This window comes from Limulus polyphemus, unplaced genomic scaffold (assembly GCF_000517525.1).
Source record: "Limulus polyphemus unplaced genomic scaffold, Limulus_polyphemus-2.1.2 Scaffold306, whole genome shotgun sequence".
NCBI classification, from domain to species: Eukaryota; Metazoa; Arthropoda; class Merostomata; order Xiphosura; family Limulidae; genus Limulus; species Limulus polyphemus.
The window spans coordinates 213,494-230,975 of record NW_013665916.1 but is presented as its reverse complement, the minus strand read 5'-3'; the positions used below and the strand labels follow the sequence as shown (position 1 = coordinate 230,975).

Sequence of the window (17,482 nt, the reverse complement as noted above, 5' to 3'; positions counted from 1 at the left end):
CGTGTAGCTTTGCGCGAAATTCCAAAACAAACAAACAAATCTAGCAATGCAGCGAAATCGTACAGGAGAAACAACCTCGCGTGAATTTCTAGTTGCTGAAACATATTACCATAGAACTTGCTACCGAACCTACATAAGGGAGAAATATGAGGCTGTAACAGATAAAGATGATTAGAAGAAAACTGAGTTCTAAACTTACATTGAGGGCATTGAGTGTGAAGATGTTTGCGATGAAGACATCTAAGAAAATAATCCAGATTTTGTTTATTTGAATCTCTTTTTGGTGCTGTGATGAAACCATGACGTTTTTTACGAAACCGCAATGAAACGAATGTAAATATAATCGGATATAGGATAAAGATTTAAAAAAATAAGCTATTAATATTATATTTATTTTGTAGAAAAATATGCCAAGGTCTCCTTGATATATTGTTTGTTTATGAATTTCCTCTCGGAGTTGTCGAGTTTGTTTTGTCTTAGAATTGAAAATGGCAAATCTAAACTTTGTCAGATTTCAATCATGTACGATTTAAGGATGTTACAGTTGTAGTGATTAAGCGTCTACTTATACATGTCTACCTGGTAAAAGATGTCGCCCAGACTGTAACTTTTTTCAACCTTTTCGATATTAAAGGATCGGATCGCTGCTCCCTTAAACTGTTACGCACCACTAAAATTCAAATACGCCGAAAAACATTTACGATTTATATATGATTATGCTCTTAGTTTTTGTTTGTTTGTTTTCATGAAATCTCACGAACCGTCAATGTGGTTGAGACGGCCCGAAGTCCGGTGGTTAAGAAACATTGGGCTCTAGAGATATGGAACATTTTAAGAAATTAAGTAGAATTTGCCCCTTACTGGTATCTACGTGTCAGTTTTCAAGGGCAGGATCATGTAATAAACAGGAAATGACCATTTTAACCTGAACGACGTCTTATGCGCAGGCTAAGCGGCCAGATCAAACACACCCTAGAAATAGCTATTCCAAATTTTGGAACTACTGACCCAAGGGAAGCCAGGCGGTCAGCAGCTTCTGCCACTAATAGGGCTTTATCTAGTTCTTTGAACTATTCGGTTAATGGCATAGCCTATCACTTTTGTAACAGCTTAAAGTGCAAATCGTGTTCAAAAGAATCATTTCTTAAACCTCGAACCCTACGATATGTAGCCCGATACGTTAACCACTAAGTCAGGCCAGGCCCATTCCTAAAATGTGTTATTAAAAAAAACATTTGATTCGTTACATTTTTCATTCAAGATCTACGTTTGTAAAAAGAAAAAAGGGGGAGGGACTTGTTTCGTTGAATTTCACCCAAAGCTACACGAGGACTATCTACGATAGACGTCCTAAACTTTGAAGTGACAGACTAGAGGAAAAACAGTTAGTCAACATCACCTTGGGTAACTGTTTACCAACGAATAGTGAGATTAGCCATTAATAATGTCCCCACGTCTGAAAGGCCAAATATATTTGACGACGGATTTCGATTCCGTGACCCGCAGATTGTGAGTAGATTGCCTTAACCACAAGACCCAAGCTCTTTAGTTAGGTTAAATAAACCTAGAACTCTTTGATTTAACTTTCCCTCATCATTTTCGAGATCATAAAGACGTTGCATACATTTAGCTTCACTTTTAGCAGCTGTTTTAAATTATGTCGCACAAAGCTGCGATTTCCATCAATAGTCCAGCACCTCCGTTTGTTATTGCGTCAACAAAAATTCCCCTAATAATGCAAGTTCTCTGAACAAGTACTTTAGTTTTTACGTTGCTACTATTCGTATATTCCAGTGTTGGGTAATATGACTCAACAGCTATGCAAGACAGTAACATAGATATTCGTGACTTTTTGATGAGTTTAATTTTACGAATTTTACTTTTCCTCTTTTTATGAAACATACTTTCAAAATTTTGCGATTTATTCGAAGAAACGCTCTGCCTTACAGAAAAAATAAATAAGTTCACAGAGAATACTAAAGCGCGTTTGAAAGTGAATTTGTCTCGAAGTGCACATCTATTTTTTTTTCTTTACTTTTTCAACACAGAGAAGTGCCTTAAAACATGCTCTATTATTTTTCTTTTTTGAAACTCTAATCTCTGAGATTCAAGACTTACACGTCACTGGATCAACCCTCCGCTGGATAAGTATGGTTTTTCGTCGAAAGATAGGCAGGCACGAGCTGACCTAGTATTCACACTATACACATGCAGAACTTGTACTGGCCTGTCTATAAAATTTCGTATCTGTGTGTTTTAGCCATCATGAACATAAATTAATTAATCTAATTGAATCTGTGAACTTGCAGATTATTAATCCAAAAAACTAGTGAAAACTGGATTAGTTCAAATGAAGTATTGGAATCCGTTAATTAACCGTCAAAAATGCCCCCGAATGGCACAGCAGCATGTTTGTCGACTTTCAACGATAGAAACCGGGTTTCGATACCTGTGATGGGCAGAGCACGGATCGTCCATTGTGTAGTTTTGTGCTTAACTATAAACAAACAAAGAAACGTGGCTATAAGGAACAGAAACTAGATGATACATGTTGATTATAAAAACACACTCTCTCACACGTATAAGTTCAAACACTGTAGAAGAAGAACACATTAAAAAGTAGTCTCCGAAATCTCACAAGGAACATATACCTTGATCAGTTCTGTTAATTCTTACTAACTTCAAGTTTCTTTTTTATGTCACAAATATGTCACCCTTGCTTCAGTATTTACTTATTAACATTAATGTGTTTCTTGTTAGAAATTACAAAACATCTGAACGACTTGCTCACATGTATCAAGAGACTATGCTATCAAAGAATAACTAACAACCTTATAATTACTGACAGGATCCATAAAATCGACATTTTGAAGTTTTTATGCTCAAATTACTCGTGGGTACATGAGTTTGTTGGTTACAAGATCCTAACAACTTATTATTAAAACAGAAAATGTAAGAAAAATATCACAAATACTGCAATTAATCCCATTAATTGTTGCTGAGGTTTTCTATGTTTGTGACACAGAACATAAGTGATTTCACTTACTTTCATTGGTTGGCTTTTAACACTGAATGATTTAAGAACGCGACAATAATCAATAAGATGTAAAATGTGTAGTGATCGATATGAAAGCAAGTCAGAAATTTTGAGGTTTGATGAAACATTTCGCTATAATAAAGTTGTCATCGAAGGCAAATTTCACAGATAGGTTGAATGGGAGCATAAAACTGAGGATCAACCTTCGATATATTAGAGCATTTTCAGTAGTTAGTCATAACTCGAAAACACATCAGCTGTCTTAAAATGAATGTTATGAATACCACTAAAAATATCAAAAGACAATGTTTAAAAGTAAAATAAATATACCTTAGGCATAGGTATTAGTATTTTGAGTCTGAAAGGCACGTTACGTGACTCACGCAGTAAATGGTAAAGCATTATCTCCTTACGTTCGCTCATGGGCATTACTAATTCCGAACTGTTGAGTAGGAGGGTAACCCGTCAGCAGAATCCTCCGCTGCCAATGCAGCTACTCGTTATTCTATAACCGAATAGCGGGATTGACTGTCACAATTGTAACACCCCCAATGCTGAAGTGGAGAGTGTGTTGAGCAACATATCACAGTTTGAACCTTAGACTCTCTATTCCGCTGCTCGGCACGATAACTACTAGGCCACATTCAGCTAATTAAAAATAAAATAGATAAAATTATAAGAGGAACCAAACGTTAAAATTTCGTAAACTTAGCTGAATTTCATGTCGTGTTAAAATCATTTATAGTGGCTACTCCTTGCTTTAAAAATTAGAATTATTGATATTATTTCTGTTAGAAAATATATTGATTACATACAGGGTAGTCGAAAAAATGGTCCATCATCGACTAATCTATTGGTTGTATCCGAAACGTTATTTCCCCAGAAATCAGATAAAAAGGCATTATACACTTGAGTAGCTTTCGAGGTTACCAGTTCTTTCATCATTAGACTTTTCCTCTGGGAAAACTAGCAACATATATATATATACATTTGTTTTTCACGCATTAGTTTGAAGAATTATTTATAATAAATAATTTCATGATAGTAAAAATAATTAACCTAATTCTAATGTTTAATAATTTGAAAAATAAAAATTGCAGTTAACCAACTTAATTTAGTTCACACCAAACTGTCTTTGTACAAGTAATTGATAACATGATCACTGTTATGTCTGTCGTATCCCAGCCGGCCTGATAAGTTCTGGTATTGGATAAAATTTCTCGAATATAGCAGAAATAGTGTAGTTGACATATTGTTACATTTTTCTTCATTTTCATAAGTTCTGATATTGCCCCCCAGTGGTACAGCGGTATGTCTGCGGACTTACAACGCTAGAAACCGGCTTTCGATACCCGTGGTGGGCAGAGCACAGATAGCCCATTGTGTAGCTTTGTGCTTAATTACAAACAAACAAAGTTCTTATAATTAAATATCAATACGCTTTTATCGTTTCATACACCTTTCAATAGGTCCTAATGTCCTGAATGCAAGTGTCATCTTAATGATGTGAAATTGTTTGATCACGAACACTAATAAAATAAATGAAATGCATAAATATTAGGATCACCACTTCTGAACTATTTAGTATGTTTGCATGTGTATTAAGGATTAGTTTTGAGAATGGGTAAATATTGCAAGTTCTAGCATCAGTATTTAATTGCAATCTTTTTGTAGTCCGAATCGCTTGTAAACAGTTTGGTATATTTTGAGCAATTTATGTTCAATTAAATTTTCTAGTTAAACAAGCCTTAGTAGCATAAAGCTGGAACACTTTAATCTGTGAATCTAGCTTTCGATCAGCCTCTTATTCATACTTTTTAAAAATTGAAATATGAATGATAATTTATTCCAGGAAAACCATCACTTCGATAAAGGGTAAAGTGGATCTCCTTATTCCATAAATTTCCTGACTAACTGCCGAGATTCCACCATTGATGGACTTTACATCAAGTATTCTTGGGGTGAAGCTTTTTTAAAGTAACCTCATTCACGTAGAGCATGCTGCAAACGTTGGTACCACTTTATGTAGATAATTGTATGCAGCAAAGTCACTTAGAATATATTTTAAATATGTTTTCTGGATTTTTTTTAATAATCCTAATAATTGAAAAGTTGTCAAACTCTAACAGTACTTTTAGCCACTTTTAACGCTTTTTCAATGTCGTATTAAAATGTTCCCGATACTGTTAAATTACGTTATGCATAATATTTCGCGATTGATTATGCGCTGTAATTATTTCATGTTTCAATTTTCAAAGCTACCATCTCTCTACTTAAAAATTAACGAAATTATCACGTTTTAGTATATTAGACACATTTTAACCCTATTAATCTGCCTATCTTGTGTTTCTCTGTTGATCATGTCACCTACAGACAGCGTTAATTTTTCTATGGTATTTAGTAATACAGTTACTGTGAAGAAAATAGGGTTTTAAGCAGGAGACGAGGTATCTACCTTTTCTTAACTTCTTAAACATCCAAAGGAGAAAGAACAATATTAGTGATCTGATTTAGTATTCAAGTAGAAGCTCATTGAAAGATGTAGGGAAAAATGGATTTTTTACATGAATTCACGATAATGGGATCAACAGAAACAAAATTGCAGATGCTAATTTTTTAATTTGTCTTTTATTTGTTCTTTTCTAAAGTTTCTATGATTATAAACAGTGTAAAATAAATCAATTTTTTCAGCTGATTTCTGTCAAACATATAAAACAAATTATTACTATCCCTAAAAATAAATAAGTAATGAATATATGTTGTTCGTTGTTTGTTTGTAATTAGGCACAATGCGCTATCAGTGCTTTGCCCACCACGGGTATCGAAAGCCGGTTTCTAGCGTTGTAAGCGAGCAAGAGGAAAGCAAGTTAAGTGACTAAGTTTCAAGCGTTGCGAGTCCGCAGACATGCCGCTGTGTCACTGGGGTGGGGGTCATGAATATAAGAATACATATACATTGGAAAATAAGAATATAGATACAATAACTGTATTCAGAGTGATCTGTTTGATCCCACATGTATCTCCAGATGAAATTAAGCTCCTTTCATGCGAACATGCAACAAAAAGTTGAACAAAGCCGTATACATGGAGACTCTTCTTAGAGAATCCAAATTTATCAATTTACATGATTTATTAGCATCCGAATCATAGGGCAGGATTAGTTAGTAATACTTATCAAGTTATATAAAAACATATTAGTTTCTAATTTGTATAACCATGACGAGGGGTACTATATCGTTTTGCCTTAGTATGCTTCCATAGGTTTCTTGACTTGTGACCCCATATTTTAATCCCTTCTTAATACGTATTACCTAAATGTTTTGATGTACCATGAGGTACTACATGAAGCAATATTCTATGTTAAACACTAGCATTCAGAATTGTGTGTTTGACATTATGGCAAATGATAAGGAAATTCCGGCGTTTTTTATACTTTTTACACAGATTTTGTTTTTCAGAAATAATAGTGCAAAAAAGCCAAAATATTCAAATAGAATCATAATGTACTTGAAATTATCCTCAGTTATTGTGCTCAAACATGCTTAAATGCTTTTTATAATCATCTTGTTATAAGACATTGGCATTTAGGCCTATTACATTTTAAAATATATTCTTAATATAATCCCTAAGGGATTTTCAAGAATTAAAAAGTATTTAAAAAAATACTATAACAGCCACACTATATTTGTCATATCCATTGCCAACGACGCGTTTCGCTCAATCCAGAGCTCTTCAGACCGGTTGGGATACAACATATATATATATATATACATATATATATATTTATTATAATACTATAAAATACATATAGTCGATCAAATGAGCACTATAAAACAATAATGAAATTAATATAAGTCAAAATTGTTCAAAATGAGACTAAAAATCAAAAATTAAGTTTTTCATTACTAGTCCTTGTTGTCATCATTAACTCATAATGGAAAATGTCTGTGGCCATAGCTCCCAAATGCGTTGGAGATATTCCATTTATCAGACAAGATCCAAAAGCAGATGTCAAACTAGCCAGCAACTAAGGAGAATCACTTAAGGGTTAGGAGTTGAGTGCTTGAACCCACAATCAGTTCTACTGCCTTTCGCGGTCTGTAGCCAGTTCTGGTAAGGCAGTTACCCTTAATATTTAGATATAACCTTAAAGTAGAAATAAACCACCCTACATTTCTACAATGTAAAACTCCTAACCCCCACCCTTTTCTTTGATATTATAAAATCTACAAAAAGGCAAAATGCCCCAACAAATAAGCCAAAATATTCTTGTAGTAGAAATAGACCACTCTATATTTCTACAATGTAAAACTCCTAACCCCCACCCTTTTCTTTGATATTATAAAATCTACAAAAAGGCAAAATGCCCCAACAAATAAGCCAAAATATTCTTGTAGTAGAAATAGACCACTCTATATTTCTACAATTTATAAGACACCCAACTTCCACCCTTTTATTTGTAATCACAAAGTGATATTAAACAGAACTAAAAACCTTTATCTTAATAGTTTCTAAACTCCCCTCCCCTCCCTATCTCTTAAAACTTTGTTCATGTATCAACCGGGTGAGATGAGATAAGCCCAGATCCCTGAAGTTGGTCTTTCCGCACCGGTATACTGAACAAATACCCAAATATTTTAAGGTTAGTTACTTATAAGGGTGACCTTGAGTAACTAATGGCCTCTAAGTTTTCCACAAGGTAGTTTCCATAATCGAGAATTCCCTTCTTTTATCAAAAATAGTCAACTGTACACTTCCTTCCACAAAATTAACGTCTAAGTTTAAGTGATGTGCATGAATATCGCCATTATTACTTCTTTTTATATCCCCTTCCCACCAAACATGCTCGCCCTTTCAGCCGTGGGGGCGTTATAATGTGACAGCCAATCCCACTATTAGGTGCTAAAAGAGTAGTCCAAGAGTTGGCGGTGGGTGATGATGACTAGCTGCCTTTCCTCTAGTCTTTCACTGCTAAACTAGGGATGGCTAGTGCAGACAGTCCTCGTGTAGCTTTGCGCGAAATTCAAAACAAACAGACTTCTTTCTATTAGACCCACAGTGGCACAGCGGTATGTCTGCGGACTTACAAAGCTAGAATCCGGGTTTCGATACCCGTGGTGGGCAGAGCACAGATAGCCCATTGTGTAGCTTTGTGCTTAATTACAAACAAACAAACAAAATATTTCTATTATAAGTAATTTTGGATGTATATTTGGTTTCTATTAAAAATGAAGTTGTTGGTGGAGATTAAATCATCCATGTAACGAAAGGTATAGTTACATAAATTGGTATTTAACCCACTGACTGCTGATTCGCCCTTTAGTTAGGTGAAGGCGAGTGTACGATATACGGTGTACGGCTTGCAAAAATTCTGTGCACGTTTAGAGCAGCCGCAGTCAATGGGTTTAATATCTGTTTCAAAAATGAATTTTCATAGAATACCAGATACAAGTTGGCCATGTTTGAAGAGAATTAAGCACCCATGTGAATATCCACTGTTTGTTTATACACTTGTTCATTAAAGTAATATAACTGTTATACATTGATGCTTAGTATATTTAAATTTTGGAATAATTATTTCTGTATCTACAAAATTATCAAGTAGGTCATTAAAAACTCTTATTAAATCTTTCAAATCTATTTTAATATATAATGTACTAAAATCATAAGTAGTAGCAGAAATAGCTGTGTTTAAATAGTTTAAATTCGTTAAACATTCTAAAAGGGGAATATTATTTTAATGATCCAAAAATAGTGGTTCGAGTCATTTGATGACAGTAACTCTATTCTTTCAAATAAAACATCTAGAATGCTATTAAGTACAATAGAAACAGATTTAGTAACTGTGTTTAAAGGGTCTGTAATAAACCAGAACTTAACAGGGGTTTTATGAACTTTTGCAGTTCCATACAAAAATGGTAAGTTAGAACAAGTAGAATCTATACTTATATTCCATTTTTGATGGCCTTTTTCAGATTAGTAATAATTGTATTTTTATTTAAAGTGCTTTTTGGAAATACGTTTGTTGTATGCATTTCATCAGTTAAAATTTGTGTAGGTAATATTTTACATACAAAACCAGAATGAGAACCAGCTTTATCAATAGTGGTTATAATAAATTGTCTTCAATTTCTCTAATTTCATTTTTAAAGACATTGAAAGAAATCTATTTTATATTTGCATAAATTTAAAGTTTTTAACCGGTTTTTCATAGAATTAATAAAAGATTAAATAAAATTAAAATATAAGAAAGAAAAAGTGACTACTAGCTGCCTTTCCTAGTGTTAGTTTTACATTGCTAAATTAGGGACGGCTAGCGCAGATAACCATTGTGTAACAAACGAACAAACAATATACCATATTTAAATCATAAAAGTGTTCAAGAAGAAATATTTCCTAACACATTATTACAAACTATAGCTAGTTTTAAATACAATAAATCTGGACGATCTCTTCCTTTTAACTACAAAAATGTATTCAAGAATTAAATCCTAAAGAAATTGATAAATTACCTTACAACTGTATCAACAGTGATTTTATTAATTCTTTTCATAATCATATTATGTCAGGTTTTGTAGAGTTGGATTCTTTACAGTAGATGTTTGTGATTTGTTAGCTATAAATTTAAATTATAAACAAACATCGACATAGTCCGCTTGTTGTAAAATAATATATTAAAACAAATCACACGTATATACAAATGTTTGTTACACTGTTGGTTACCAATACTGTATCCAGAGCTTTGAATAATGGTCTCTTTTTCATCAAAGTCCATACAGACTGGTTTTCAGTTACTTTAGAACACAACTGATAAGACGAATTATTCTTATCTACACTGTTATTACAATACAGGGTGTGATAATTTCACTTTAAGAATCGCCACTATACACTCTTTATCGCTAAACTCACGATCACACAGTCTAGAAATAGAACTAAGTAATCACTTTTAGACGCGTATTTATACCTCGACAGAAGTCTAGAACATTTCACGCAATACTAGATATTCTGATGCAATAATATTCAATTAAACCAACGAGAAACTCAGAAAATTCTATCAACAAGGTGCAACAAACTCACTATTGTAAACAATCGTTAATTCATAATAATTGAACCATACAACATATGATTCGTAAACAGTTACATAAACAAACTTGTCATAAAATATTCCTTCTAAAAATAACTAAATATGACACCCGCACTATATAAACTATCAGAATCATAACGCTCGCATCAACTAAAACTGAAACAGTTATGTATATTCAACATATTGTTACAGGTAATTTAGAAATTATAAAAGAAAATGACATAAAATTGATTTTAGAAAAACGTTCTAAATTTAGAATTAAAAAAAAGAGAAAAAGGTGAAATCAAATCTTAAGAGATTTAGAAAAATATTGACGATCACATTATTAAAATCAGTAAAAATTCTCATTAACCTCCACTTTTCCTTTTTGAGTGGAAACTATTTTTTATTAATTCCATAAAAACGATTAAAAACTATCAATTTATCTAAATACCAGATAGATATTTATTTCAATATCTTTGAAAATAAAATTAGAGAAATTAGTGAAAAATTTAAGTTGTATATAAAGTCCCAAATATACAGTGGAACATGTATATGCTATTCAATAATTTCCTGTATAAATTTTGAGATCTAATTTCATGGCTGAAGACGTATATTTTTTTTTAACAATTTAACAATACTAATACCACGTGATTGATCTACAAACTATACATTTTAAGCAATATGTTAATAAAATCTTTGAAGAATATTGTTTGAATAGGTACGTGAGGGTTTTAGATAATAAATTTTAATGTTACGTATAAAATCTTTACTCTACCAAACAAATCACGAAGAATTGCAGGCAAAACTCCCGCAACAGATAAAGACAAATTACATGTATTTTCCTCTGAGCTTTAGTATTTCAGAAAGAAACTAAGTGAATAAATTATCTTAATGTAGATGTATGTTGTACTGTGAATAATACTGAAGTCAAGGAGACGAATTAATGTTATTTTTTGTTTCAGCGCGATAGCAAACAATTGGCTATCTGCGCTCTGCTTACCAAAAGGATTTTATTGTTGTAAGTCCGTAAATTTACCGCTTACCCACCAGAGGGAACTAGTGCAGATACACGTTAAATAAGCATTTCTAAAACCTGTCTATTGTTTGAAATATTACATTTAATAAGGGTTTATTAAGATATTTCGAGTTACAAATGAAAATAATTAAATCTTTAACTGGTCAGACATGAGTTAATGGTTAGTGTACCGGGATGCGGATGATTAGGTCCAAAGTTCGAGTCTGTGATATGCTGCTGAACACAGTCTGCACTTTTAGCTTTGAGTGCATTATAAAAGTAGCAGTCAATACTACTTTTCGGTTAAAAGCAGCTGTGTAAGCAGTGAGTGATGTTGACTTGTTGCTTTTCCTCTGTTGAACAGTTCTTAATTAGAAAGAGCTGTGCTTGAACCTTAGAGTCCCTAAATTGGCAGCTTAGACCATCTGTCGCATCAGGTGTAATTCAGATTGAAAATACCAAATATATATATTTTAATATCAAATGAATTGTACAAGAATTCAAACAGTAATAAATCAGACCCCATAAAGCAGAAAATTTGAGGAAAATAAAATGATCCTTTGACATGCACTGTATAATAAGGAGGTGCTTTTGAACACAGCTTTGTGTAATTAGTGTATTTTATTAAAAGTTGAATACCAGGGTCTTTACAGAAAACATTGAAAATACAAGCTAAATTCATCAATGTTAACACACTTCCTTTCTATACGTAAACATTTTATTAGTTTAAAAAGGATTTTAGTACTTGAGAAACAGCTTTCTATCGATAGCTTTTACGATTCATGATTCATGTAATTGAATTTTTACAAAAAAATATTGAAAATGAAAACAAATCAAATCAGTTTCTATAAATTCCTTTTCATCCTTTATTTTAGTAGTTGAAAAATAAAATGTTTTAAATTATTTGGTCGTTCCCTTAACGCCACCTTCAGGACAGGCAGGCACCTTCTTCTCACATTTCGTGTAAAGTGACAGATATTAGAATGAATGGAATTTACCTAACTACAGCTAAGATGATAGCATTATCCCGATAACAGCAAATAAGACCATCCATTAGGCTTGTGTTTCTAATGGATCAGACAATATACACGATACCCGCAAGCCTTTCTCGAGTGATAACGCAGACGAAACGTTCCTACGTCAATTTGCGCTACATTTTATACTATCGCTAAGGTTTCCCGAGCATACACCAGTTTAAAAAATATGCTTGAAATGTATTCACCTTTCTTTTTTACTTTTAGTTTATTACCTTAAATGCAAGGAGAATTACCAGTCATAACTTCGACATCCACCACTGCATGACAAATGTAATGCACGCTATTTAGCTTATTTGCTTCATATGTGTACTAAACAATCACTCTTACATAACACTATGTTCTAATATATATATATATATATATCGATTGTTGTTCGAATACTATAAAAAAATTGGAATTTACTATCGCTCATGTCAATAATGATACTAATAAATAGTGCTAAAATAAAATAAATAATGTTGTGTTACTAATCTTTACCCAAAAAATCTAATTTGTAAACAACTTTAAATAAAAATTATAATAATTACATTTCGGTTACCTAATCTGGTTCGCACCATGACAGTTGTTGTTCAGGAATGCTAATGATATATATATATATATAACGTCTATACCACTGTTGTTCAGGAAAACTAATGATATATATATATATATAACGTCTATACCACTGTTGTTCAGGAAAACTAATGATATATATATAACGCCTGGACCACTGATGTGTCTTGTCGTATCCCAACCGACTTGATGAGCACTAGTATTGGGCAAAAAGCCTCGTCGGCACTGGATATGGTAGATGTAAAGTGGTTAAAATATTATAACATACTCTCCTACATTTTCATGTGTTCTTAGAATTATGAGAGATTGTGACTAGTTCTCATTTATATAAGTCTGGTATTCATTCTTTGCGTTCTTCTCTTACGTAGCACTGAAAGTCTCTAAAGTGGTACTGAGTATCATAATATTTCGACGTTACAGTCCAAGAAGTTTAATTTTAGATTTACACTTATAATGTCGACAACGACGAAGTATGCATGTATATATATGCTGTGCACTTACGCAACCTACCTGAGCGGCTGGCTGGGAACTCGGAGAGTGGAATAACTTCTCTTGGATTTTCTTTTGATTTTGCAAGTGAAGTCATATGCCGAGTCGGTGGCGTTGCGTCAGGGTTTTCTAAATTCATGGTGAATTGAAGTGGACCGTCATAGCCTGCAAAAATGATAAGGAAATACTAAGTATAAAATGTGTTTCAAAAAAAAAAAAGACTTGTGTCAAAATGGATCTAATTTAGTTTTCAAAACTCCGTACTAATGATCCGGGTAGTCTTAGGTTTAACGTGATCAACTCCGTACTAATGATCCGGGTAGTCTTAGGTTTAACGTGATCAACTGCTGTCAGTTAATATTCCATACTAGGCTACAAGCGATTGTGGTAAAGATAGAATAAAATTAATATGCATGTTGTAGTCAAAGATGCCCGTTTTATGATGTAAATAATTATATTATATTACGTAATATCTACACGTTGATTTGTGATTACTTATCAAAAGTGAAAACTCCAATATTAACATACATGTTAATAACCATACGAGGCTTAAATACTAATAAAAATATGCAGCTCCAAGCCAAACACGAATAAATTATTTCAAATGTGTAATAACATAATATAATCACATTTTGCCATCCAATTTTTACATAAAATACAATATTTATAATTAATTTTGTCAATTATTATAAGTCCTCCATGTTTTTTAACCAATGAACCACACATAAAAGTGATTAGTTTTTACTTGAAATCCAAATGTGCAGTAAAACACGGTGTTCTAACTTACTGGTAAATATTTAAGATGTCATTACACCATACTAAAGATATATATATTTACATTATTGCTTTTTCAACAGGATCTTGAACCAAACGTAACCGAAACTGAAACTTACAGAGAACAGTACTGTGGTTGTTGTTTTTTTGAACACTGTATCCTGCCATCAATGGTTTGACTTCTTCTCGTACAGGTCTTTTTCGGCCATTACCAGATGCTGGTCGAGTGTCAGAAGTCTGGAACATTCCGAGAGCTTGTCTCTTCTGCTTTTGTTTCTGTTCCAGAATTTGTTTCTATAAAAGTTTTCAATAATATTACAACCACTTTATAATATGAAAGTTTTATGTTTTTTTTTTCGTTACAGTGGAAAACTCTACAAAATGTTTTTTGTTATTTTATGGTAAGCGCAAAGCTGTGCTGTGCTTATTGGAGGGCTCGAACCACAAATACTTGTGTTATAAGACATCAGCCATGTAATAGTAACATGCTAAATGTTTAAATGTATGTGTTGCTGCCTTCATTCTACTGTTCATCATTATATAAAATCGTATTTGTATAGTTACTGATTCTTATCAATTCTAAACACTCCAAAGTCATGTTCAATGACTAAGATTCCTGATTAACACATGTGAACATATTATTTTTCTCTCTTGCTAGGATTTTGCGAAAGTCGAAATCATAGATTGTGATTACAGTTCAACAATTCCTGGTTAAAAAGTGCACCGGTACCCCTACAATTAGTGTTTTATTGGTATACTGTAACGTTAAGCTGCACCGGTACCCCTACAATTAGTGTTCTAGTGGTATACTGTGACGTTAAGCTGCACCGGTACCCCTACAATCAGTGTTTTATTGGTATACTGTAACGTTAAGCTGCACCGGTACCCTTACAATTAGTGTTTTATTGGTATACTGTAACGTTAAGCTGCACCGGTACCCTTACAATTAGTGTTCTAGTGGTATACTGTGACGTTAAGCTGCACAGGTACCCCTACAATCAGTGTTATAGTGTTATACTGTAACGTTAAGCTGCACCGGTACCCTTACAATTAGTGTTCTGGTGGTATACTGTAACGTTAAGCTTTTGCATTTGGCAAAGTATAGGAAGCACTAGAAGCTTATCAACATTACTAAGAAAAAGAAAATATATATAAGTTATGGCTTTATAAAAGTTATCGCCTATTTATTATAACAGACTTTTAAACTCAAGCTTCTGGCAAAGTAAATTCCATTAAATTTTACACAATATGTAACTCGCTTATACGTTTTCAATTTTACTAACGCCACAGAGTAGTCTTTTGATTACACTGAACTTGTTCTTGATAACTATACACTTTCTTTAAAAGAATGATCATAAACCTACCTACCTTCTGTTTCTACTCCAAATGGTACTTCGTGAAATGTTCTAATTTAATACACAGATTAGTTTCCTTTGAGAATTAGATACTAGCATTCTTCTTTGCAAAACCAGCTGCAAAGTATCTCCTTATTTCCATTTTAATTGAAATAATATGTAATCTGCATGTGAAAACTGTATGAATGCGTAATTAGTTATTCTAAACGCTTTGGGGGAGAGAGATCGCCACAATGCATGTTCAAATCAATTTTGTAAGTGGCAACTCTTGAAATACGTCGGTTTCCGGATCCGTCATTTAAACGAGCCAGATCGTGACTAAGTTTCTTGTTCTGGTTTGTTTATCAGTTAAATAAACAAACATATCAATGGATTAGGATGATATTTAACAGTAGCCAGATGTGACTCGTTCACCTGCTGTTACAACGTAATCCTGCAGACTTACTGCGGGGAGCTTCCCCTAAATCATAGAAATGATAGTTCTTTTAACTCTAGAGGAACCCCGCGATCGGCCTTTCACTCTCTCCCTGAAACAGACAAATGTTTTGAAATATCGTGGAGGCAGTAAAAGATATGTTGGCCTCTCAAAAACAATTATTGTAGATCAGATCTCTTATTCCTATTCCACTGCACATGATGGTGTCAACGCGTCTTCTAGCTAGGAACAGACAAGTAAATAATACGTTAACCCACAGTAAGTAAATAATACGTTAACCCACAGTAAGTAAATAATACGTTAACCCACAGTGTTGCTGATCTATTTATGAAGTGTGTTTTTAAGTATAATTTCATGAGTCACTGGAACATACCGTCTAGGCGGTAGCTATTGCAATAAAAATACAACTAGTAATTTGTTGCCCTAGTCGGCATTTGCATACAAACTTCATGTTGGTTACATGCACTTTGGGTAGGGGGGGGGGGGGGACGGGTGTGATCGCACCTCTTAAGTTGCACTCACATATAGATAAAACATGATTAAAATGTAAAAACAGCTTCTGATGCTATCAAAATACACAATTATCAGTGAAATTTACAATTTGTTTGCGAGAGGGGCATTTCCCCGGACCGCTCCAGTGTAGGTTCGTCACTCATTTTCTTTTCCTTCCAAAAGTAACACCCCTTCTAGATTTCTGCTTATACTTCTATATTATGTTAATATATAACCAAGGTTTCACTTTGCACTATATATATCTTTCTGTCTGTTTAGAGTTTTACACTTTTTAGCATAGCTACATAAAGGCTATCTGCTCTAGCTGTTCCTAGTTTTAAACTGATAGACCAGAGGGAAAGCAGTTAGTCAACAACACCTACTCTCAGTCCTTGGCCTATTCTTGTCTAGGACTTGACCTTGGTTCTTATAACGCACCTACAACATCAAGGGGCGAAGCTAAATTTTGCAGTAGTGGGATCTGATCCATGAATCTATAGATTCACAGTCCAATCACATTAATCACTATGTCACCTCAGATGTGAATTCTATACTTATTTTTCGCGAACATATAGTTCAGTTTTGCGACTACCTGTTCCAAAAAAGATACAGCAACATTTAATTGGCTAAAGTAACATTTTTTATCATTATTTTTATATTATTAATTATTATTATTATTATATTATTTTTTATATTATTAATAATTATTATTATTATATTATTTTTTATATTATTAATAATTATTATTATTATATTATTTTTTATATTATTAATTATTATTATTATATTATTAATTATTATTATTATATTATCAATTATTAATTAAAATTATCAGTACATTGATTTAGGATTAACATAAATCTCCTAAGTAGGACGAATTTCGTAAGATTAACAGCTGAATGATTGAACTGAAGAAAAAGACTGGCCAGCTAGAATTTATAGCAAAAGAAAACCAGTTTATATATTCGTAACTCACAAAAGGCAAGCAAATGCAACTCATTCAAACGTAATGCACGAGGAAGAAAAGCAATCGTACTTCTCTCTCTCTCTCTCTCGGCCTGGCATGGCCAGGTGGTTAGAGCGCTCGACTCGCAATCTGAGGGTCGCGGGTTCGAATCCCCGTCACACCAAACATGCTCGCCCTTTCAGCCGTGGGGGCGTTATTATGTGACGGTCAATCCCTCTATTCGTTGTTAAAGAGTAGCCCAAGATGGCGGTGGGTGGTGATG

The 17,482-nt window shown here is 33.2% G+C and overlaps 1 protein-coding gene across 2 annotated transcripts in view; it reads right to left on the bottom strand.

The window, feature by feature from the left end:
* The window catches only part of LOC106457234 (protein king tubby 1-like), an 83,417-nt gene that overhangs the window by 41,433 nt on the left and 24,502 nt on the right, over nt 1-17,482 (bottom strand). For both annotated transcript variants that reach the window (XR_002610111.1, XM_022383070.1), the window contains exons 2-3: nt 14,090-14,264; nt 13,218-13,361 (exon numbers count right to left, since the gene is read on the bottom strand). Coding sequence is in view for 1 of the 2 variants with exons in the window: in XM_022383070.1 (XP_022238778.1) it covers nt 13,218-13,361; nt 14,090-14,264 (319 nt within the window). In the remaining variant the exon portion in view is untranslated. The remainder of the gene's footprint in view (nt 1-13,217; nt 13,362-14,089; nt 14,265-17,482) is intronic.